This window comes from Kogia breviceps, chromosome 18 (genome assembly GCF_026419965.1).
Source record: "Kogia breviceps isolate mKogBre1 chromosome 18, mKogBre1 haplotype 1, whole genome shotgun sequence".
Classification (NCBI taxonomy): domain Eukaryota; kingdom Metazoa; phylum Chordata; class Mammalia; order Artiodactyla; family Physeteridae; genus Kogia; species Kogia breviceps.
In genome coordinates, this window is record NC_081327.1 from 4,627,137 (window position 1) to 4,652,723 (window position 25,587).

The 25,587-nt window shown below is 45.5% G+C and overlaps 2 protein-coding genes and 1 pseudogene across 6 annotated transcripts in view; 2 read left to right on the forward strand and 1 right to left on the reverse strand.

Annotated features, from left to right (window-relative positions):
- The window catches only part of LOC131744519 (zinc finger protein 677-like), a 126,661-nt gene that overhangs the window by 58,752 nt on the left and 42,322 nt on the right, over window positions 1–25,587 (forward strand). The window lies entirely within an intron of this gene.
- LOC136793058 (vomeronasal type-1 receptor 4-like) lies at window positions 14,512–15,799 on the forward strand (annotated as a pseudogene).
- LOC131744541 (zinc finger protein 665-like) overlaps window positions 20,648–25,587 on the reverse strand; it is a 32,256-nt gene continuing 27,316 nt past the window's right edge. For 2 of the 4 annotated variants that reach the window (XM_059044122.2, XM_067018876.1), the window contains exon 4: window positions 20,648–23,229. In XM_059044122.2, coding sequence (XP_058900105.2) covers window positions 21,800–23,229 — 1,430 coding nt within the window. In that variant the 3' untranslated portion in view covers window positions 20,648–21,799. The remainder of the gene's footprint in view (window positions 23,230–25,587) is intronic. The other 2 variants (XM_067018874.1, XM_067018875.1) reach the window with 1 other exon arrangement.

Consider the following 25,587-nt stretch of genomic DNA (forward strand, 5'->3'; position numbering starts at 1 on the left):
CACCACTGGGGACACCTTCTGGACTTGGCCATTAACACCAGGTTGGGAGACTACTTTGGAAGGGATACATCTAAAGTAATAAGTACAAATCTTGATTAAATTGCACGGTGGATTTTTTTTTTTTTTTTGCGGTACGCGGGCCTCTCACTGCTGTGGCCTCTCCCGCTGCGGAGCGCAGGCTCAGCGGCCACGGCTCACGGGCCCAGCTGCTCCGCGGCACGTGGGATCCTCCCGGACCGGGGCACGAACCCGTGTCCCCTGCATCGGCAGGCGGATTCTCAACCACTGCGCCACCAGGGAAGCCCTGCACGGTGGATTTTGACAAAGGAAGGAAACTTTTGGACAGCTAACTATTGCTCCGGTGGAAGGTGCTATAGCCATGGAAGTGGCTGCTCCAATAAGGGCTACCTCACAGGCAGGAGCCCCTGCTCCAGCTGAGGCCCTTATCCCAGGGGAAAGCGCACCCAAGGGTGAGGAGAGAGAGGCCCCCACCATATCCAGGAGCTCCTTCCCTGTACCCCAAGGGGCCCAGTCTTGGACCAGCTAGCACCCACAGTGGCGTAAGTTACCAACCAACTGCCCCTACCTGTCCTGCCTCTGAGAGGAAGTTCCTGATGGAAATCAAGGAAAGTAGAGGTCCATGTGACTTGCTCAATGTCTGATCTAAGTCTGGCGGAAGATAAATTGGGAAGTTTTTCTGAGGACCCTGAACTTTTCACGAAGGAGTTTACCTGGTTAATGCGATCTTTTGATCTCACTTGGGGGGATGTGCAGATTTTACTATCCCGTGCTGCACCCCAGGGGAAAAACAGCGTATAATATGGGCAGCCAGAGCCCAACAGGGCCAGGCACTACAGCAGGTGGGGAACAAGGCAGGTGCACAATGCATTATCACGTAGATTCTACCGATAGGGACACATGAGACCGTATGACTGTTCAATAGAGGCTATGAAAAAATTTACAGGGAAACCTGTCAATTATGAAAAAGTGAAAGAAGTCCAACAGGGGTCAGATGGAAATCTGACAGTATTTCAAGAAAAGTTAATAGAAGATTTTAAGAAGTATATAAATGCGGATCCCTCCTCCCCCAAGGCACAGGCCCTCGTGGCTACACGTTTCACAGCCCAGCCTGCCCCAGGCATCAGGCGCAAGATTCAAAAAGCGACTGCTGGCCCTCAGGCCCCTACGAGTGATTTGCTCCAATTGGCTTATTCAGTTTTCAATCATAGGGATATGGCTGAAAAGGCTGAACGCACCCAGAGCAATATATACAGAAGACCCAAGTGATGGTAGTGGCTTTGTCCGCTCAGAGCCCACCGAAGGGGAGGCCGGCCTTTCCGGGCCAAGCTGTCTGTGGTGGACCACAAGGCCCACGGGTTACCCAGACGGGACCCGCGTGCCCTGTGTGGACCAAAGGGACACTGGGGGAAGGACTGGGACACGCGCCCTTTACGAACAGCCAGGGCACTGGAGGAGGGGACGCCCCAGACGCCAGAGGGTGATGGGGGCCTTTGACGGCTTCGCAATCAGAACACTGAGGGGGCTCGAGGCTAACGGTGGCTCTGCCTACAGATACCATGTACGTGACTAGTGTCGAGCCTTGGGTGGTCACTAGGCGCTGGGCCACGATAGAATTTCTCATAGACGCCGGTGCAGCCCTTTCGGTCTCAACCCAAAGGATGAGAAGCCTCAACAAGCATAAGAAATGTGTAACGGGAGTGCCGGGAAAGAGACAGGGGCACACTTCCCAGGAACCCCTTTTGTGCAACAGCAACGGCCGGTCGTTTCTACATTGCTTTCCCTTTGTGCCCGATTGTCCTCTCTCTTTAATGCAAAGGACTTACTAACTAAATTAGGGGCCACCCTGTCTCTCGAGGGAAAAGGAAGCCACCCTTATCACCAAATGATATTAACAAAAAACAACAGATTAAATCTATAACTGAGTAAAAGACTCAACAGAGCCTGAAGTACCAAACATTGAGGTTGCGGGCGTAGCTAACAACAGATTGAGGCCTTAAGTGATCCTCTTGCAGATTTGGAAACTGTTTGGGAAAAATGGTTTGAATCTTCTAACTTACGGCTACAGTCGCTTTTAATGGCTCTTGGAATGCTTACTGCTCTATTTATGTCTTTTGCAGACTCATCCTCTGACGCTTGACATCCAAGAGGGCTGGAAGGATGCGGCTAAGCAGAGGGGCGCTGGCCTGCAGTTCTCCCAACAGGAACGGCCCGTCGGCCAGGGGCTTCCTCCCTTCCTCCCTTCCGGGCAGGCCTAGGCCCCCTCTCAGCGGGAAGCAGCGAATGATAGGTCCCTCGCTCCTTGCCTCCATTTTAAGCATAAAAGGGTAAACACCTGGAGAGGGGGGTGATAGGGACAGAGTAGGTGATTAAATAGTTAATCCCACTAGGGAATCGTAAGTAAAAAGTATGGGAGACCCCTGCAAGTTAATGATCACTCAAGAGAGCAGGCTTGCTTAGCAACAAAACCACGCAACAGAAGCATGAGACGCGCCCCCAAACAATAAACCAGTGGTGGCAGGAGACCCACATCGTGCCCAGTGAGCTCAGTACGTTTTTCAGGATGGGTGGAGGCACATCCCACCCAGACAGAGAAAAAGCCTCTGAAGTGGTGAAAGGCCTCGAGGAGATTATCCCCTGGCGTGGACTGCCTACACCCTTCAAAGTGACCACGGGTCTGCTTTTCTCTTGAGCAAAACCCAACACGTGTCTAAAGCACTGCAAATTAATTGGAAGCTACATTCGTCATGGAGACCACAGCCAACAGGAGAAACTGAGGAAATGAATCGTCCATTTAAAAAGGGGCATTGCTGGGGTTTCCCTGGCGGTCCAGTGGTTAAGGCTCCGAGCTCCCAGTGCGGGGGTGGGGTGGGGTGTGTGTTTGATTCCTGTTTGGGGAACTAAGATCCCGCATGCCACGCAGCCAAACAAAAACAAACCAAGACCCGACTCCTGAAAGGCCTAGAGAGCAACGGGTTGGTGAACCTTGGGAGACAGGGTTGCTCGCCGGACCTGGGAACGGGCATTCCTAGCACCGTGGGACAAACCAGTCACAAAATGCCTCCCAAGTGTTGGATGAGATTAAGGCCGAAAGGGAACGGACTGGAAAATAGAGAATGTTGCCCATCATCCAGTTCTACAGGATTCACGACGTCAGCCCCCGCGGTCACTGGCCTGCGGCCGCCCTGGCGGGAGTTCCGGGCGGAGAGCGGCGCGAGGCCCTCTCTGCTCTGGGGAAACTGGCGGAGCCGGCCTGCAGAGAACCCAGCACTTTCGGGAGAAATGTTGATGAACCTGGTTCTTACACCCTACCCTGGCTAGCAAAGCGCTGAAACCACTAGCGGAGCTATGTGCCCTCAAGCACAGCAGTAACCCTCTTCCGACATGTGCGCCCGGCCGCCGGCGGCGCTCCGCCAACATCAGCTCCACTGCAGCCTCCCCGCTCCCCGCTCCGGCGCAGTTCCCACAGCTCTCGGGGGCCGGCTCCGGGTCACAGTCCTCGGGTTGGCAAAAGTAAACGTTTCCCCTCCTTCTTAGCTTGACGGGTGACTGCTTTCCCGCTGCCTCCACATCCTCCGGCGGGGTGCAATCCGGGGCGGGAGAACACTGCGTGTCACACGCCCGGCCCGGGTCACTCCGCGCCCCCCCCACGCGGGCTGCGGGGAAGGGCTGACTACGAAGGGGGGGCCGGGGGAGCAAAAGGACCGGGCTGAGGAGCCGCGAGGACAGAGGGGCGGGGAGGGAGGGAGGGAGGGGGCCTCCGGAGAGGGGCGGGCTCTGCAGAAGCCCAGGAGCGGGGAGAGGACGCGCGCGGGCTGTCGGGAGCGGGGCGGCCCGCGCTGCCCTGCAGGGGCCGAGGGGGCGAGGCTGGGCGGCGCGAGTCCACCTCGCGGAAGCGGACGTTGCATGGCGGGGCGGGGGAGGTCGTAAAGGGTTTTATGGAGGAAAACGACCCTAAAGGCGATGTCTACGTGGACCGGAGACGGAAAAGCGGAAGGAGGCAAATACACGCATCATATCAATAATATTAAGCCGTCGTTTACACATCGTAATTCTCCCCCCCGTTACCTCTCTTACTCCTATCATTAAATCCCCAAATCATTTTAGGACCTTATACTGTAAGTATACTTTAAAAAAGAACAGAACAGTAGATTGTGAATCCAGTAACAGAAGACTAAATCTTATTTACCAAAAAAGTATGCAAGAACTGCTAATTCACCCGTCCATACCTATTAGGATGGCTTTTTCAAGCTTCTAAAGGACAGCAGTTATCCACTGGGCTTAGGAACCAAAAAACTGGTGCAACTCCAAGTAAAAATAATAACTTACCTCCTTTACACTAGTCACACTATTCATAGTAACAATGCCGATTATAACAACAAATCCCAACATTTACAAAAGTAATATATATCCATCCCATGTGAAAACCACTATCTCATATGCTTTTATCACCAGCCTAATTCCAACAATATTTATTCTTACAGAACAAGAAATAATTATCTCAAACTGACACTGAATCACAATCCAAACCTTAAAATTATCACTTAGCTTCACAGTCGATTCTCAGTGTTTGTGCTAGTAGCACTAATTTGTCACATGATCTGTTATAGAATTTTCAATATGATACATGCACTCAGATCCTAATATTAATCAATTTTTAAAACATTTACTCCCGTTCCTTACCACAATACTAATTCTTTTCCCCGACCAGGGATGGAACCCAGGCCCTCGGCAGTGAAAGCACAGAGTCCTAACCACTGGACCGCCAGGGAATTCCCACAATACTAATTCGTGTTCCCACTAACAGTCTTCCCCACTTTTCCCTGGATGGGAAGGAGTCAGAATTACGTCCTTTCTACGTATCGGGTGACGATGTGACAGCAGATGCAAATACGGTCGCTCTTCAAACAATTTTATACAATGCACTGGAGACGCTGGATTCATTGTATCAACAGCATGATCTCTATTCAACAGATCTTTATACTTAACCTAAATCACCCACATCTACCCGATAGGACTTCTATTAGCCGCAACTGGAAAAGCCACCCAAATTGGCCTCCACCCATGACTTCCCTCAGCAACAGAGGATCCTACTGCCTTCTCAGCCCTACTCCACTCAAGCACGATAGTTGTAGCAGGCATCTTGCTACTTACCTCCTTTTACTCTTTAATAGAAAAGAATACATTTATCCAAACAATAACGTTATGTTTAGGAGCTGTCACATTACTCACAGCAATATGTGCTCTTACCCAAAACGACATTTAAAAAAGTGTTGCTTTCTCCACTTCGAGTCAACTAGGCCTTATAATAGTAACAATCGGCATTAACCAGCCTCATCTAGCATTTCTTCATATTTGCACACACGCCTGTTTCAAGGATATACTATTCATATGCTCTGGATCGATTATTCACAGTCTAAACGATAGATAAGACATTCGAAAAATAGGAGGCCTATGTAAAGCAATGCCTTTCACCCCAACAGCCCTCATTATTGGAAGTCTCACGTTAACAGGATACCACTCCCCACAGGCTTCCATTCTAAAGATCTTATTATCGAATCCGCTAACACGCTGTATACCAACACCTGAGCCCTCTTAATCACCCCTGTCGCCACATCCCTCACAGCTGTCCGTAGCACTCACGTTATTTTCCTCCCACTCCGAGGACCTTGCTTGTCCAATTAATTTTAATTAATGAAGACAACCCACTCCTAATCAACTCTATCACACGTCTATTTGCTGGAAGCAGTTTCTCCGGACTTCTTATCTCCAACAACATTCCCCCAACCATCCCACAAATAACTGTGCCTCCTTACTTGAAACCAACTGCCCTTGCCGTAACCATCCTAGGCTTCATTCTAGCACCTGAAATCAACCTTGCTGCATAAAATTTAAAACTTAATTATTGGGCTTGCCCGGTGGCGCAGTGGTTGAGAGTCCGCCTGCCGATGCAGGGGACGCGGGTTCGTGCCCCAGTCCGGGAGGATCCCACACGCCGCGTAGCGGCTGAGCCCGTGAGCCGTGGCCGCTGCGCCTGCGCGTCCGGAGCCTGTGCTCCGCAACGGGAGAGTCCACGACAGTGAGAGGCCCGCGTACCACAAACAACAACAACAACAAAAAAAACCCCAAAATTATCCCTCAAACTTCTTCAAAATCTCAAAACTCTTAGGATATTTTCCCACTATTATACACCACTTTCAGCAAGCCAAAAATCAGCATCTTCCCTACTGGATTTAATTTGACTAGAAAATATCTTACCAAAACCCACTTCTATACAACGCCACAATATCTATAGCCTCCTCACTAAAAAATCCAGAATCACCTGAATCATAAATTACTCAGTCCCCCAGTCTATTGAACAAATACAATTTCTACTTCCTTGTCCTTTAAAGCACAGAAAATTCTATCACTTTATCAATTTTCTGTTGTAAATTCTATCATTAATCCCAAAAGAAATATACCTAAAACAGTTTTATTAGAAGCTCAAATTTCAGGATACCGCTCAGTAGCCACAGCTGTTGTATAACCAAATACTGTTAACATTCCCCCTAAAGAAATTAAAAACACCATTAAACCCCAAAGCGAACCACCAAAATTAAACACAATTCCACAACAACAACCACCACCCACAATCAACCCAAGTCCACCATAAATAGATGAAGGTTTAGAAGAAAAACCCACAAAGCTAATTATAAAAATAGTACTTAAATACATTGTATGTTACCATTATTCTTACATGGAATCTAACCACGGCCAATGACATGAAAAATCACTGTTGTATTTCAACTATAAGAACACTAGGGCTGGGCTTCCCTGGTGGAGCAGTGGTTGAGAATCCGCCTGCCGATGCAGGAGACACGGGTTCGTGCCCTGGTCCGGGAAGAGGCCACAACAGTGAGAGGCCCGCATACCGAAAAAAAAAAAAAAAAAGAAAAAAAAAAGAACACTAGGGCTCCCCTGGTGGCGCAGGGGTTGAGAGTCCGCCTGCCGATATGGGGGACGCGGGTTCGCGCCCCGGTCCGGGAAGATCCCACGTGCCACGGAGCGGCTGGGCCCGTGAGCCGTGGCCGCTGCGCCTGCGCGTCCGGAGCCTGTGCTCCGCAACGGTGAGAGGCCCGCGTACCGCAAAAAAAAAAAAAAAAAAAAAAAGAACCCTAATGACCAACATCTGAAAACCACACCCACTAATAAAAATTCTCAACAACAACCCAGTCATTGATCTTCCAGCTGCATCAAATATCTCATCACGATGGACCCTTGCTTCTCTATTAGGCATTTGTTTAGTTCCACACATCTTGACAGGCTTATTCCTAGCAATACATTCTACATCAGATATAGTAACTGCATTTTTATGAATAACACATATCTGCCAGGATGTAAACTAGAATCATCTGATATCTACATGCAAATGGAGCTTCCATGTTTTTTATTTGCCAATTCATTCATGTAGGACGAGGCTTACACTACAGATCCTGTACCTTTTCTGAAACATGAAATACTGGAATCATTTTACTATTTACAGGTATAGCCACAGCATTCATAGGCTATGTCTTACCTTGAGGACAAACAGCGTTCTGAGGAGATACAGTTATTACCAATCTTCTCTCAGCAATTCCCTGTATCGGCACAAGCCTTGTGGAATGAACCTGAGGCGGTTTTTCAGTAGACAAAAGCAACTCTAACACAATTCTTTGCCTTCCATTTTACCCTCCTCATTGCAGCACTAGCAACTGTTCACTTATTATTCCTTCCAGAAATGGGCTCTAATAACCCCACAAGAATCTCATATGACATAGACAAAATCCCATTTCACCCCTACTACACAAAAAAAGACATCCTAGGTGTCTTATCACTGATTCTAATCTTAGTATTATTCTCATCTGACCTGCTAGGAGACCCAGACAGCTACATCCCAGCAAATCCCCTTCATACACCACCGCATATCAAGCCAGAATGATACTTCTTATTCGCGTACGCAATTCTACGATCAGTTCCCAGTAAACTTATAGGAGTACTAGCTCTAATTCTTTCAGTCTTAATCCTAGCATTTACCCAGTACTCCATACATTGAAACAACGAAGCATAACATTCCAAGCCCTCAGCCAATGCCTATTTTGACTAATAGTAGCAGACCTATCGACACATGAATTGGAGGACAAACCCTAGAGCACCCGTTATTATCGAACAACAAACATCTATTTTGTTTCTTTTAAATGCTACCTCTAATACCAGTAACTAGCATCATTGAAAATAATCTTCTAAAATGAAGAGTCTTTGTAGTATATTTATTACCCTGGTCTTGTAAACCAGAAAAGGAGAATAATATACCTAAGACTCAAGGAAGAAGCTCCACTATCAGCACCCAAAGCTGAAATTCTACTTAAATTATTTCCTGAACATTTGTTACGGGACATTTACAAAATTAAGTACCATGTCGGTATTAAAATGACTTCTTTTTTCTATAAGTTACTACGTATTTCGTGCATTATAGGTATTACCTCTGTATTTTACACCGAAGGGAAATCAGACCCCAGGCCTCTCACGGCCACAACTGAACTAACTTGGGGTGGAGGAGCGGGAGCAGATATTTTAAGGTCCGTAGCGACCCCAGACCTCGGATACGGAGAGGGGACCACCAGGCGCAGGTTTAACTAGCAAAAAACGGTTAACTCACACTCCCCACCGCGACCTCAGCTCCGCGTTCTCTGCTTCGTGATATGCAGCAAACTGCGCGACCGTGGAGTACAGACGCCAGAGTCGGCTGGGGGCGGGGCCTGAGCAGAGCGCCACGGGGAGGGGCGGGGCCTAAGCAGAGCGCCACGGCGAAGGGCGGGGCGTGGGGCCCAGGCCAGCGCCTGGACCGTGAGGGGGCGGGGCGGGGCGGGCGCTGCACGTTCCTCCGTTTGATCCTGTCTGCGTTTAGAAATGCTCGAGGGCTAGGGCTTCCCTGGTGGCGCAGTGGTTGCGAGTCCGCCTGCCGATTCAGGCGACGGGGGTTCGTGCCCCGGTCCGGGAAGATCCCACGTGCCACGGAGCAGCTGGGCCCATGAGCCATGGCCGCTGCGCCTGCGCGTCCGGAGCCTGTGCTCCGCAACGGAAGAGGCCACAGCAGTGAGAGGCCAGAGTACCGCAAAAAAAAAAAAAAAAAAAAAAAAAAAAAAAAAAAGATGCTCCGCAGCGGGAGGGGCCGCAGCAGCGAGAGGCCCGCGTAACGCAAAAAAAAAAAAAAAAAAAAAAAAAAAAAAAAAATGATGCTTGAGGGTCTTGTGTTGCACCGTCGCTTCCTCCTTGGTTTAACAGTTTCAAGGTAAACTTACGTTGGTCTGGGAACTGCAGTCTCGGTGGGTGCTTGATGTGGGGTGGTGTTTGGACCCAGGAACATTCCTGCAATTAGAGTAAATAAAGTTTAAGGAAACAAGAGCTGGATTTGTCTGTGTAGGGATTACAAACTACGTGAAACACAGAACCCTTAGAATGGGCTATTTCATACTAACACCGGTACGGACAAAAATGTTGCCGTGCCATTGGTCACTGCAGTGGTCCTGAGTGTGTCATACAAATATAAATGGGGAAGGGCAGGCAATTCGGTGAAGGAAACAGGAGGAGAAAATTGCCAGGATGGGAACATATTTACAATGATTAAGGAATAGCCATAATTATTGTGTGGCTTGGTGAGGTGTGATATTAATTTTCCATTGGAGACATTTAAAATTTGGGACTTCCTGTAGTTAGAATTTTTATTTTTCAGGACTTAAAAAGCCACCCTATATAAATAGGCTGTGTATACTTCTGCATGTTGAGTCTTCGTTTTAAAAATGATATAATTCCCTAGAGAGCTTAAGTAATGGATCCAAAATCATGTTTGAAGGACACACAGACATGTTTCTTTATAGCATCCTCAGTATTGCCGAGAAGACATGGGGATGGGGCAGTATAATGAATTAATGGAAAGATAGTATCATTTGTCAAAATTGCCTGAGAGATTTGATCCCAGGACGAGTTATATACACACTTTTCCTGTATCGACCCCTGTGGCCATGTAGGGGCATGTTGCTAGTTCCACTTATGAATGCATGACAAGTAAAGTAAGTGGACGCTTTTAAGCCTCAGTTGTACCTTCAGTGTCAATGTCATCAAAATATTTTAATGTATAATAAGACATCGTACTTTCGAATCAAATTGCAACACAATCTCATATCACTTGTATTTCCCCTGAATGAGTACAAGACCTACTGACTGCCAATTATTTCCAGTTTTATTTTTCCAAGTAAGAGTAATGTGTCACAACAACATGAATCGACCTAGTGATCATCATACTAAGTTAGTCAGAAAGACAAATACCATGTGCTATCACTTATATGTGGAATCTAAAATATAACACAAATACCCTGCGAAAACCATAATTCAAAAAGAGTCATGAACCAAAATGTTCATTGCAGCTCTACTTACAATAGCCAGGACATGGAAGCAACCTAAGTGTCCATCAACAGATGAATGGATAAAGAAGATGTGGCACATATATACAATGGAATATTACTCAGCCATAAAAAGAAACGAAATTGAATTATTTGTAGTGAGGTGGATGGCCTGGAGTCTGTCATACAGAGTGAAGTAAGTCAGAAGGAGAAAAACAAATACCGTATGCTAACACACATATATGGAATCTAAGAAAAAAAAATGTCATGAAGAGCCTAGGGGTAGGATGGGAATAAAACACAGACCTACTAGAGCATGGCCTTGAGGATATGGGGAGGGGGAAGGGGAAGCTGTGACGAAGTGAGAGAGTGGCAGGGACATATACACACTACCAAACGTAGGGTGGATAGCTAGTGGGAAGCAGCCACATGGCACAGGGAGATCAGCTAGGTGGTTTGTGACCACCTAGAGGGGTGGGATAGGGAGGGTGGGAGGGAGGGAGATGCAAGAGGGAAGAGATATGGGAACATACGTATATGGATAACTGATTCACTTTGTTGTAAAGCAGAAATTAACACACCATTGTAAAGCAATTATACTCCAATAAAGATGTTAAAAAATAAAATAAAATATGACACACATGAACTTATCTACAAAACAGAAACAGGGGTTTCCCGGGTGGCGCAGTGGTTAAGAATCCGCCTGCCAATGCAGGGGACACGGGTTCAAGCCCTGGTCCGGGAAGATCCCACATGCCGCGGAGCAACTAAGCCCAAGCGCCACAACTACTGAGCCTGTGCTCTAGAGCCCTCGAGCCACAACTACTGAGCCCGCGTGCCACAACTACTGAAGCCCACATGCCTAGAGCCCCTGCTCCGCAATGAGAAGCCACCGCAATGAGAAGCCCGCGCACCACAATGAAGAAAGCCCGCGCAGCAACAGACCCAACGCAGCCAAAAATAAAATAAATGAATAATTTAAAAAAATATATTGCCCACCACCCAGTTCTACAAGAATCAAGACATTAGCCACCACAGTCACTGACCTACAGCCACCCTGACAGGAATTCCAGGCAGAGATCGGGATGAGGCCCTCTCTGCTCCGGGAAAACTGCCAGAACAGGCCTTCAGAATGTTAGATATTCTCAGGAGAAATTTTTTTAGGAACGTGAATTCTTTCATCGTCCCCTACTTCAAAAAGCACTGAAACCATTAACAACCATTAAGATGCCTGTGCCCTCTGACCAGCAGAAACCTTCTACCAAGATGTGTGCTCGATTCCATGGAGCCCCTTCCCCAAATCCACATACATACTGGCCTCCGGCCTGACTCTGGGAACAGTTTTCAGAGCTCCCTGGGGGACTGGCTCCTGGGTTATAACCCTCCATTTGACTGGGATGAAATTTTCCGTTTCTTTCTTACATTGACTGCTGATTAATTTTTCTTTGACACCACAATAGAAATATCTTCCTTTTCCCTCTTAAGCTGGACATAGTATCTGTTTAAAATGGATGCTGTAATTTTATCTCCACGTGGGTTTAAAACCAAACAAACAAAAACAAAACAAAAACCCCAAAAAAACCTGTGCTCTGATTATGGTGAAACGATTGTCCCTCTTGAAATCAGACACAGGTCAGGCAGGTGCAGGCAGCCTTGGGCTGCCTGGGGGATGCCGGGCTTAGGGGGCCCTTCAGCCAATAGCCACTGGCAGGGGTGGTGCACGCCTTTTATCTGCTTTCTTCCTCCCAGGCCTGGGCAGGCTGGGCCGCAAGAATAATTCCGGCCTCGAAGCCCACCCCACCTCCCCATCGCTCCTCCCCTCCCCCCTCCTCTCCGCTCCGGTCCCCTCCTCCCTTCCTCCATCCCTCCTCTCCGGTCCCCTCTCCCCTCCCTCCCCTTCCCTCCTCTCCTCCCCTTTTCCCTCCTCTCTCTTTCCTCTCCCTTCGCCTCCCCTTCCAGGGCACAAGCTCCCTTCACTGTGGCTACCCGGCTCTCCCCTCCTCTCCCTCCCCCTCCCCTCTCTCCGGCTGAGCTTCTGCAAAGTGCTTTCCCAAAAGGGACTAGTTGCTCCTACGCTGACCCATTTGTTTTCTAGCCGGCAATTCACAGGGGATTTCAAAGCACCTTATCCCTTGGCTAATGGGCCCGACCGCCCCCCACTCCTGGAACGAGTGCTAAGGGTCTCTGCCTGGTTCAGAGTCAGGTTTCCAGAGGAAGGGAGAGTCCTAGTTCAGTTCCTTGGTGTCTTAGTTCAGTTCACTACTCGGAGACCTCTGTCCTCCCGCCTTCGGGCTCTTCCCCTGGTTTCAAGGAGGCGGCCACAGAGCTCTCCTCTCTGGGTTTTCTGGAGACCTATCTAAGGGCCTCGTCTGGGTCATAAAGATAAACTCAGTCCCACGTGGATTTTTTCCCCTTTGCTCTTAGAGCAAGTGAAAGGCATCAGCAAATATTCATTATCCACTTTAGCTGTCTTCCTTGTGGATTTTTGCTCAGAAATTTGGGAAAACAATAAAAGAAGAGATCACACCCTCCCACTCCCACCCCCCCAAAAAAAGGAAATTAGGCAATGACCATTTCAGAAAAAAATTAGCATTATGTTGTGGGTTTCAGAGCAAACGATCTGGGACTTGACAGTTTCCAGCTTCAGATGTATCTTCTGATATTCCTGTTAAGAATAAATGTTTTAGGGCTTCCCTGGTGGCGCAGTGGTTGAGAATCCGCCTGCCGATGCAGGAGACACGGGTTCGTGCCCTGGTCCGGGAAGATCCCACATGCCGCGGAGCAACTAAGCCCGTGAGCCATGGCCGCCAGGCCTGCGCGTCCGGAGCCTGTGCTCCGCAACCGGAGAGGCCACAACAGTGAGAGGCCCGCATACCGCAAAAAAAAAAAAAAAAAAAAAAAAAAAAGAATAAATGTTTTAGTGTCAACCCTGGGCTCACACCAAATCTAATTTTTTTTTTTTTTTAATTTAAACTTTTATTTATTTATTTATTTATGGCCGTGTTGGAGCTTCGTTTCTGTGCGAGGGCTTTCTCTAGTTGTGGCGAGCGGGAGCCACGCTTCATCGCGGTGCGCGGGCCTCTCACTATCGCGGCTTCTCCCTTTGCGGAGCACGGGCTCCAGACGCGCAGGCTCAGTACTTGTGGCTCACGGGCCTAGTTGCTCCGCGGCATGTGGGATCCTCCCGGACCAGTGCTTGAACCCGTGTCCCCTGCGTCGGCAGGCGGATTCTCAACCACTGCGCCCCCAGGGAAGCCCCAAATCTAATATTTAAACTTATTCATTGCCCTTGTTCCCATGACTTCTGGATATCATTTGGAATACGTGTATTTGCGTCTATTTCAGTAATTATCATATTGTTCCTCACAGAGTTTCATTTAATCCTCCTTCATTGCTAACCAATTATATCCTATGTAATCAATAATAGTTTAATCTCTATTTTAGTGTTTTGTCTCATACATGTTTCAAAGCCCAGAGATTAGCCCATCATACTATATAATACGAAGTTTCTGTTGGTTGTTCTTGGGATAAGGACAAATGCATCTCTGTTACCATCCTCACATCACACCATTACTGCCCCTGTAAACCCAGCACTTGGTCTGGGATAATCTTTCTTATAGGATTTTATGGTAGTTGGTGCATCTGATTTGCATTTTAAAGATTTATTCATAGGTAACACTGGCCTATAAAATAAACATACAGACATAATTATTAAATTGCCACATCACAATTATTAACGAAGATAAAACCGTTTAAGTATGGCGAAGGACATCAGTAAAAAAAAAAAAAAAAAAAAATAGATGCTGAGGACGTGAAGAGTAAAACTGACTGACTACCTTTCTTCATGTCGGATCCCAGTGAAGAGGCTTGTCTGCGGCGAGAAAACACGTGCACTTCCTGATGCTGCCACCTAGGGCGATGCGAGTTCGGATGGTTCTTATAATCTGTACTTAGGCTCGCCTCGCCTGGAAAATGACAACAACGGTACTTACCTCAGAGTTGAAGATTCAGTGTTGTTACGTACGAAACAATATCACTTATGCAACCACTTGTGAATGGAAAATGCGAGTGTTTCTGAATGAAGAAGAGTGAATTTCAGTTGCCGTGTTGCCAGTAACATAAAACTCACATATTCCTGCAGTGCCTTCTTACTCTGAACACGAATCTCAGTACCTGGGAGGTGGCAGGGTGGCCTCCAGGGATTTGGCAATAGGAGTTATCTCCTTATCACAGACTTGTAGTTGGAATCTTAGGGAATTTCTATTCTCTTTATCGGAATGTCATCATTTACCTCAAGGGATACAGGTTAAAATCCCTAGATTTGATTCTCAGGCACCTGATTTTTGCCAATACCTCGGCACTCCTTTCTAAAGGACTTCCCCACACAATGGCAGCCTTTGGGTTGAAACATTTCCTCAGTGACTCTGGATGCAAACTTGTTTTCTGTGTTCACAGAGTGGCCACGGCTGTGTCCTTCAGCACCACCTGTCTCAAGTATCTTACAGGCCATCAGGATCAGCCCCAGAAACTCCACACGGACAAATCTTAAAGGAAAGGCTCCCAAGTACACTGGCTTCTTTATTTACCTGGGATGCATTTTTTCTTTTTCTTTTTTTTTTTTTTTTGCGGTACGCGGGCCTCTCACTGCTGCAGCCTCTCCCGTTGCGGAGCACAGGCTCCGGACGCGCAGGCGCAGCGGCCACGGCTCACGGGCCCAGCCGCTCCGCGGCACGTGGGATCCTCCCGGACCGGGGCACGAACCCGTGTCCTTTGCATCGGCAGGCGGACTCTCAACCACTGCGCCACCAGGGAAGCCCCTACCTGGGATGGATTTTGCACTTGCTTGTAAATATAGTTTGCACATGTGTCTGCTAAATAGAGCAACACAAACATCACAAAGCAAAAAGGCTTGGGACACTGCTCCAGTGCTCTTCTTGACAAAATAACATCCACACTATTGGCAGCTTTTTAAAGCCCTCCTAGTACTTTGTCTTTTGGACTCATGATCTTGGCCAGTGGATAGATACATGGTTTTCATTCTGTACAGACACAACCAGCAAGTCTGACACATTCATAGGACCAACCATTCAACCAGACCCTTTCCTGAGACCAGAGCTTCCCAAAGAATCCTTGCCTTGGTGCGCACCTTTCTTTCCTTCTACATCCTCTGCCCCATTTTTGCAACTTATATGGTGATTTTCAATAATCCCAGTTAGTGGCTGATTAACATCTCTGCACTAGTGCATTCACATTTCCCCACTGTCAGCCCCTTTCTTCTCATGAGTCCAGACACCGATGTACCCAGGCTCTGCTCTACCTGCTGCAGAAGGAACACCCAAGTCCCTAATCTGGTCAGAAAACTCTAAATTCTCTATTTGTGTTCACAGTACAAGTCCTTTATTCATTCCGTTTTTGCTGTGCTCAGCACTACAACGAGCAGGCACATCGCAGGGAGCGCTGAGCAACAGGCTGTCTCCGGAATTTAAAATATATTGGTTGGCGGCTTCCCTGGTGGCGCAGTGGTTGAGAGTCCGCCTGCCGATGCCGGGGACGTGGGTTCGTGCCCCGGTCCGGGAAGATCCCACGTGCCGCGGAGCGGCTGGGCCCGTGAGCCGTGGCCGCTGAGCCTGTGCGTCCGGAGCCTGTGCTCCGCAACGGGAGAGGCCACAACAGTGAGAGGCCCGCGTACCACAAAAGCAAAAAAAAAAAGACTCCACACTTCCATTGCTGGAGGCACGGGTTCAATCCCTGGTCAGGGAACTAAGATCCCGCATCCTGCACGGCACAGAAAAAAAAAAAAAAAATCAAAGCAAAATGAATTAAATACTTAAGTGTCAGACCTGAAACTGTAAGACCCCTAGAAGAAAACAGGGGAAAAGCTTCTTGACAATGGCCTGTGGAATAATTTTTTTTTATTTGACACCAAAGCTAATTAGACAAATGTGACCACATCAAACTAAAAAGTTTCTACACAGCAAAAGAATCAATCAAGGGTGAAAAGGCAGGGACTTCCCTGGTGGCGCAGTGGTTAAGACTAAACCTGCCAATGCAGGAGACACAGTTTCGAACCCTGGTCTGGGAAGATCCCACATGCTGCGGAGCAACTAAGCCCGTGCACCACAACTCCTGAGCCTGCGCTCTAAAGCCCGCGAGCCACAACTACTGAGCCCGTGTGCCACAACTACTGAGCCTGTGTGCCACAACTACTGAAGCCCACACACCTAGAACCCATGCTCTGCAACAAGCTACCACAATGAGAAGCCCGCGCACCGCAACAAAGAGTAGCCCCAACAAAGAGTAGCCCCCGCTCACCGCAGCTAGAGAAAGCCTGTATGCAGCAGCAAAGACCTAACGCAGCCAAATAAATAAAATAAATTTATTTTTTTTTTAAGTGTGAAAAGGCAGGGATTTCCCTGGTGGTCCAGTGGCTAAGACTTCACGCTCCTAATGCAGGGGGCCCAGGTTCAATACCTGGTCAGGGAACTAGATCCTGCATGCCACAACTAAAGATCCTGCATGCCGCAACTAAGACCAGTGCAGCCAAATAAATATTTGTAAAATATTTATAAATAAATAAATATTTTTTAAAATAATAAATAAATATTTTTTTAAATAATAATAAAATTAAAAAAGAGTGAAAAGGCAATCTACAGAATGGGAGAAAATATTTGCAAACCATATATTTGATAGGGGGTTAATATCCAAAATATATAAGGGACTCATCTCAATAGCAACACAAATAATCCAATTAAAAAATGGGCAAAGGACCTAAACAGACATTTCTCCAAAGAAGACATACAAATGGTCAGCAAGTATATGAAAAGATACCCAATATCACTAATCAGGGAAAAGCAAATCAAAGCCACAATGCTATATCATTTCATACTTGTTAGAATGCTTATTTTTTTAATAAATAAATTTATTTATATTTATTTATTTATTTTTGGCTGCATTGGGTTTTCATTGTTGCACGCGGGCTTTCTCTACTTGCAGAGAGCGGGGTCTACTCTTTGTTGTGGTGTGTGAGCTCCTCATTGCGGTGGCTTCTCTTGCTGCGGAGCATGGGCTCTAGGCGCACGGGCTTCAGTAGTTGTGGCACTTGGGCTCAGTAGTCGTGGCTCACAGGCTCTAGAGCACAGGCTCAGCAGTTGTTGCGCATGGGTTTAGTTGCTCCGCGGCATGTGGGATCTTCCCAGACCAGGGCTCGAACCCGTGTCCCCTGCACTGGCAGGCGGATTCCTAACCACTGCACCACCAGGAAGTCCCTAAGATGATTCTAAAGAGACAAATGATAACAAATGTTGCCAAGGATGTTTGAGAAAAGGGAACAGTGGTACAGCCACTAGAGAAAACAGTATGGTGGGTTCTCCAAAAATTATAACTAGAACTACCATATGACCCAGCAATCCCACTGCTGGTTATACAGCCAAAGGAATAAAGTCAGGGTCTCATAGAAGTACCAGTACTCCTATGTTCACTGCAGCATTACTCACAATAATCCAAGTATAGAAACAACTTAAATGAGCATCAACACAAGAATGGATAAAGAAAGTGTTTTATAAACATACAAGGCAACCTTATTCAGTCTTAACAAAGAAGGAAATCCTGTCGTTGTTCAACAACGTGGATAGCCCTGGAGGACTCTATGCTCAGTGAAACAAGACCAATGGAGAAAAATACTGTATGATCTCACTTTTATGTGGAACCTAAAACAGTCAAACTCATAGACTTAGAGCAGCACGTTGGTTGCCAGGGGTGAGCAGGAGAGGGAAATGGGGAGACGGTGTTCAAAGGGTACAAAGTTTCAGTTATACAAGGTAAGTTCTGGAGATCTACGATAAGACACACTACCTATAGCTAACAATAGCGTACATGGTAGTAGGACTCATGTTAAGTGTTCTGACCTCGAAAAAAGTGCCCCTTCCAAACTTATTGCTGGACTCAACTGGTGACACTAGGCAATTCTATCAAATGTATGAAGAATAACAGCACTTGTATACAATTTTTTCCAGAAAATAGACCATGAATACTTTTTAACTCAATTTCCGAGACTACTATTACCATGGTAACAAAAATAAAGGCAGTTGAAGAAAGCAATAACTACTAACTAAATCCCACATAAAAAATATGCAGGGCTTCCCTGGTGGCGCAGTGGTTGAGAATCCGCCTGTCGATGCAGGGGACATGGGTTTGTGCCCCGGTCCGGGAAGATCCCACATGCCGCGAAGTGGCTGGGCCTGTGAGCCATGGCCACTGAGCCTATGCATCCGGAGCCTGTGCTCCGCAACGGGAGAGGCCACAACAGTGAGAGGCCCACGTACTACAAAAAAAAAAAAAAAAAAAAAAAAAAAAAAGCAAAAATTCTTACAAAATATTAGTGATAGAAATTAGCAATATATAGAAAGAGGGACTGCCCTGGTGGTCCAGTGGCTAAGACTCCAAACTCCCAATTCAGGGGGCCCAGGTTCGATCCCCGGTCAGGGAACCAGATCCCACATGCTGCAACTAAAGATCCCGTGTGCCACAACTAAGACCTGGTACAGCCAAATAAATAAATCTCTAAAACAAACAAACAATATCTAGAAAGAACTGTACACGATGACCAAAGGGGGTTCAAGGCCGTTTTCACGTTCAAAAAACAATCAACATAAATCACAGTAGCAACAGATTACAGCGGAAAAATCATAGCGTCCTATCAACTGATGCAGAAAAAGCACTTGACAATATTCAACACTCAGTTTAAGCTTTCAGAGAACCAGGAATAGAGGGAAATTTCCTCAACTCAATAGAGAACATCTGAGAAAGCTTACCTTACAACAAACATCATTCTTAATGGTGAAAGACTGAATGCTTCTCCCACAGAGACTGAGGATAAGACAAGGATGTCCGCTCTTACCGCTGTTAGTGAACATGCAATTAGAAGTTACAGCCAATGAAATAAGGGAATAAAAGGACATAGCAGTGATAAGAATCAGAAAGAAGGTATAATAGTGTATCCATCAGCAGGAGGTATCATTGTGATGGGGGGTCGCCACCAAAGGACAGCCGCACCCCCACCCCTGTAACCTCCAAGTGTTAAGGATCTTGAGATGAGAGATTATCCTGGATTATCCAATCAACGTGGTATAATCAGAAGGGGTTGAATAAGAAGGATGCAGTGGGACTTGGTCACACAGAAGCTGTCACTGTGGTGGAAGCAGGACGGAGATAAAAAGGTATTAAGATGGTACCTGGCTGACTCTGGCGATGGATGAAGTGGCAAAGCACATAAGCAGTCCGCAGAATTTGCAAAGTGCAAGGAAATAAATTCCTCCCCGGAACGTCAGGGTTACAGTTCTGTTAACATACCCATTTTAGACGTCTGAGCTGAACTGAAAGAGAATACATTTTATTGTTTGAATCCACCTAGCTTGTGGTAATTTCTTACCGCCTGATGAAATCAGATTTATATTTTAAGGCAAGACAAGAAAAAAATTAACATAAAATTCTGTTTGGGCCTCCTCCCTCCTGAATGTGCAGCGCGCATCTGCTTTACACATTAACCACAGCTCCTCAAACGTGGGAGTGCCCGCCCAACCAACCGGAAAGGTCACATTTTTTTCCTTTCTTTTGACACTAGCAATTTAACTTCTTAAAATAGCGTTCTTTCCCAACTCTGTAGGGGGTCATGGTGACTTGCTGCTCTCGTTGCATGTACTCACCTGGACTACGTATCCTTGGTGAACTTTATGTAAAATATCAGTATGTCATTTTGATGCACAATCCTTTGTCTCGAAAAAATGTGTATGACTGTACCTTGAACTCTAACAGCTGGAACAGTTCTCAGAGCTTTCTGAGAATCTGCCTCCTGGATTATAGCCCTCAATTTGGCGTGAATAAAATTCCCTTTTTTTTTCTTCTATATAGATAATTGAATTTTCATCAACAAGCTGCATTAGGAAACTAATGAAATGATATATACAGACAAGTCCAAGTCCGAGGAATCTACAAAAACCTCTAGAATAAGTGAGACTCGTAAGTTCTGAGGATACAAGATCAACATTCAAAAATCTACTGTATTTCTATAGAGTAGCAATTAACACATGGAAACAAGTTAAAAATAACATGTCCGATTATTCAAAAAAGAAAAAGTAGAAATGTGTTAATCAAACAAAACGTTGACAGGATTTTGATGCTGAAATCTATAAAATACTGGTGAAAGAAACCAAAGATCTGACAAATAGACATACTACAGCCATTTATTGGAAGGCATAACATAGAAATGATGTCAAATGTTCGCAAACTGATAGACAGGCTTGGTGCATTTTCTATCAAGATATTTTGTAGGCACAAACAAGATTTTTCTAAAACTTATATGGAAAGGCAAAGGAACTAGAATAGCTAAAATATCTGAAGAAGAATAAATTGGTTGGAATCACTCATTCAATTCAAAACTTCTAATAAGATAAAAAGTAATCAAGACTGATATTTGTGGAGTGAGACATACAGAACGATGGAACAAAACAGAGAACCCAGAAATAGCCCCACACAATTACTTCCAACTGAGTTTTGACAAAGGTACCAAGAAAACGGAATGAAGCAAGAATCTGAAAAAATTACATCATATCAACTGATCTTCCATACTGGGGAAAAAAAATGAAAGAATCTCCACCAAAACTTCACACCTGTACAAATATTAGCTCAAAATTGGTCACAGCTTTAAACGTGAAATGTAAAACCATACTACTTTAAACTATAAGAGATTTAGAAAAGAAACCATAGGATAACATCCTCAGGATCTATCTATAATCTACCTAAGTTTTAACATATTTTGACTTTTAATTTTATTCCGCAGTATGCAATATTTCAGACTAAACTTGAGACTTAGTTATTCCTCGTATGAATGCTCTGATGTGGATTCTGTTGTGAAAAGTCTTGAAGAAATTTTAAATATTCATTACGTTTGTAAGGTTTCTTTCCACTATGAATTCTTTGGTGAATCCTGAGGGGACACTGTTGCTTAAAGGCCTTTCCACATTCCGTGAATTTCCCTGGTTTCTCTCAGGTATAAATCCTCTCATGACATCAAAGCCATGAATGTTTAATAAAAAGCCTTCCCACATTCATTACATTTGTAAGGCTGCTCTCTAGTAGGAATCGTCCGATGTTCTGTGGCTTTGATCTACAGATAAGAGCCTTTAGACACACATTACATTCTTGTGGCTTCATCAAAGGTGTATACTCTGATGTTTAGGGAGTTGCACAGTCTGTACGAGTCCTCTGTCCTATATGTTACACTGATGTAATGTGTCTTTAGTGTGGACTCCCTGGTGTCAATCCATGCTTGAACTCGTGTTACTGTGCCACACTCGTTACCATTGGTCAGGTTAATCTCTAGCATGAATTCTCCGATGACTTATGAGGCTTGAGTTCTGAGTGAAGACCTTGCCACACTCACTGCATTGGTAAGGTTTCTCTCCAGTGTGGATTTTCTTATGCCTGTTGAAGTTTGAGCAATGAATAAAGGATTTGCCGCACTGATGACATTTGTAAGGTTTCTCCCCAGTGTGAATCCGGCGATGACTGGGAAGGCTTGAACTCTGACTGAAGACCTTGCCACACTCATTACATTTGTACGGTTTCTCTCTAGTGTGGGTGACCTGATGGTAGGTAAGACTTGAATACACGCCAAAGGCTTTGCCGCACTCGCTGCATTTGTACGGCTTCTCCCCAGTGTGAATTCTCCGATGACTTATGAGGCTCGAGTTTTGAGTGAAGACCTTGCCACACTCGCTGCACTTGTAGGGTTTCTCTCCAGTGTGCATGACCTGATGTCGCGTGAGGTGGGAGCTCTGATTAAAGGCTTTGCCACATTTGTTACACTTGTAAGGTTTCTCCCCAGTGTGAATCCGGCGATGATTGGTAAGGCTTGAACTCTGACTGAAGACCTTGCCACACTCAGTACATTTGTACGGTTTCTCTCTAGTGTGGACGACCTGGTGATAAATAAGACTCGAATACACGCTAAAGGCTTTGTCGCACTCGCTACACTGGTAGGGTTTCTCTCCGGTGTGAATTCTGCGATGACGTACAAGGTGTGAACTGTAACTGAAGCCCTTACCACACTCCTCACACTTGTGATGTTTCCCTCTTGTGTGGATTCTTTGATGTCGAGTGAGGTGGGAGCTCTGATTAAAGGCTTTGCCACACACAGGACATTTGTAAGGTTTCACACCCGTGTGCATTACCTGATGGTTAGTGAGGTGCGAGCCATGACTAACCGCTTTGCCGGACTCGTCACATTTGTAAGGTCTTTCCCTAATGCATGCTTTCCGGGCTTGTGTGAGTAATGAAGGATGCCAGAAATCATTCCCATAGTCATTAAAAACGTCGGTTTGGACGCTCGGAAGGATTCTCTGAAGGACGGAAAATGAGGAACCGCTGTTGTTAGACTTCTCAACTTGATGATACTCATAAAATTGCCCCTCAGCTGGAAATATCTGCAGTTCGGCCAGATGTGACTGAAAGCTTAGTCCGAGCCTGTTTTCAATAGGCTTGTTTCCTTCATCTCTTCTACCGTGTTGACCTCTTCTACCAGTGAGATTTTTTTTACGGGTGACAGGCACTCCTCTGTAATTTCTTTTGTCACCTCTCCACTGGCACTCAAAGTCACGCATGTTCTCCCGGATTTCCCTATAGCCACAGTCCTCAGTCCCACAGCGTTCACGTCTTTCCAACAACACTGTTTGCAACATTTCCCCTGTGTGACTGTTCTCTTTTGGTGCTGATTCCTTGATCACACATTTAAGAGAGGTATCTACAAGACATAAAGAATCGTATGTCTCCTATTAATTACAGTTTGGAAAGAAATATTTCATACTGAAGAACATAATATTATATCAGAAGGACCACATATTTTGAACAGTTAAGAAATGTTGCAACCACGATCTTCAGTTGTCAGTAACACAATGGAAATGAGATTGTTTCATAAAGAAAGGGTGGGGCTTCCCCGGTGGCGCAGTGGTTAGGAAGCCGCCTGCCAATGCAGGGGACATGGTTCGATCCCTGGTCCGGGAAGATCCCACGTGCCACGGAGCAACTAAGCCCGTGCGCCACAACTACTGAGCCTGCATTCTAGAGCCCGCGAGCCACAACTACTGAGCCCACGTGCCACAACTACTGAAGCCCGCGTGCCTAGAGCCGCCCATTCTCCGCAACAGAAGAAGCCACCGCAGCGAGAAGCCCGCGCGCGCCGGAACTAAGAGTAGCCCCCGCTCACCGCAACTAGAGAAAGCCCGCGTGCAGCAACAAAGACTCAACGCAGCCAAAAATGAATAAATTAGGGGAAAAAAGAGAGAGAAGGGGTGATTACATGTATTTCAAATTAATTTTAGGGAAGCCTACTTTAAGCAATCAATGGCTGAAACACCCATAGTGTACCCATGTTAGCCCCGAAAGAAGGGGTATTTTTGTACCATGACCCCAAAGCACATACCACTTCACAGAAAACATATGGCGGTTTCAGATTTGAAGAGATAACGATATTACACATATTTACTGCATATTGACTGTGCACCAATAAATGCTAAAGCACAGGACTCTAATGGTAAATAAGCCATAACTATTTTAACTAATGAGTAATATAAATAAAAGGCAATTTAGAAGTGGAAACGAAGTTTAATAAAACGATGTTATAAAAATACAGTAATTCTCTGAATACCAGTTATAAAAGTCGTAGAACTATATTCACTCAGAACAGCCATTCTGCAACACTAACCCGTGAAGTGAGTCAGTTATACTGCACAATACCCACTGAAAAGCCATCATCTATAAGTCATAATGAAAATTAGCAAACAGTGATAAAACAAGATGGAAAAGAATATGGAAAAGGATGTATATATGTGTAGGTATAGCTCAGTCACTCTGCTGGACAGCAGTCATCAACACAACATTGTAAATCAACTGTACTTCAATTGAAAAAAAGAAAAGTAGTAAATAAAACATTCTAGTAAGCTATGAGAAAACCAGGGTATAAATAATAAGTAACCGCAATTATACAAAACTATTGTTTGTGAAATTCTCAACAAATCCTTCTGAAGAAAAAAAAAAAAGCAAGGGCTTCTGTTCCAGAACCAACACAAAACGAGAACTGAAATTTACGTTAAGACCACTGACTTTTTGAAAGAGAGAGACAAATACCATGTGATATCACTCATATGTGGAATCTAAAATATGGCACATGGGACTTCCCTGGCGGTCCAGTGGTTAGGACTCTGTGCTTTCACTGCTGAGGGTGAGGGTTCAATCCCTGGTGGGGGAACTAAGATCCTGCAGGCCACATGGAAAAAAAAAAAAAAAAAAAAAGGCACAAATGAAACAGAAGCAGACTCACAGACATAGAGAACAGACGTGTGGTTGCCAAGGGGGAGGGGGAGCCCGGGAGATATGGACCGGGAGTTGGCGATTAGCAGATGCCAACTACTATATACAGAATGAATAGACAACAAAGTCCTACTGTACAGCACAGGGAGCTAAATTCAATATTGTGTGATAAATCGTAATGGAAAAGAATATGAAAAAGAATGTATATAGAGGTATAACTGAATCACTTTGCTGTACAGCAGAAATTAACACAACACTGTAAATCAACTATACTTCAATTTTTTATTTTTATTTTTTTTTAGGCAAGCGGCTTGTGGGACCTTAGTTCCCCAACCAGGGATTGAACCTAGGCCCTCAGCATTGAGAGTGCAGAGTCCCAACCACCGGACCTTCAGGGAATTCCCAACTACACTTCAATTTTTTAAAAGTTTTTTTTTAAAAGACACTGTTAAGAAAATGCAAACACCGGCTACAGACTAGGGGAAAATATCTGCACAGTAGATAGCTCATCATGGACTTGTGTCCAGGTTATACAAAGAACTCTCAAAACTAAGAAAACAAACAATGTGTTTTGAAAAATAAGCAAGGGAACTATATTCAATAACCTGGGGTAAACCATAATGGAAAACAACGTGAAAAAGAATGTATATATGTATACATATGTGTATATATATAACTGAATCACTCTGCTGAAAAGCAGAAATCAACACATTGTAAATCAAGTACACTTCAATTTAAAAAAAGAGAATAAAAAAAAGTTAAAAAGCGTAGAGGCTAGGGAGTAATGGGCATG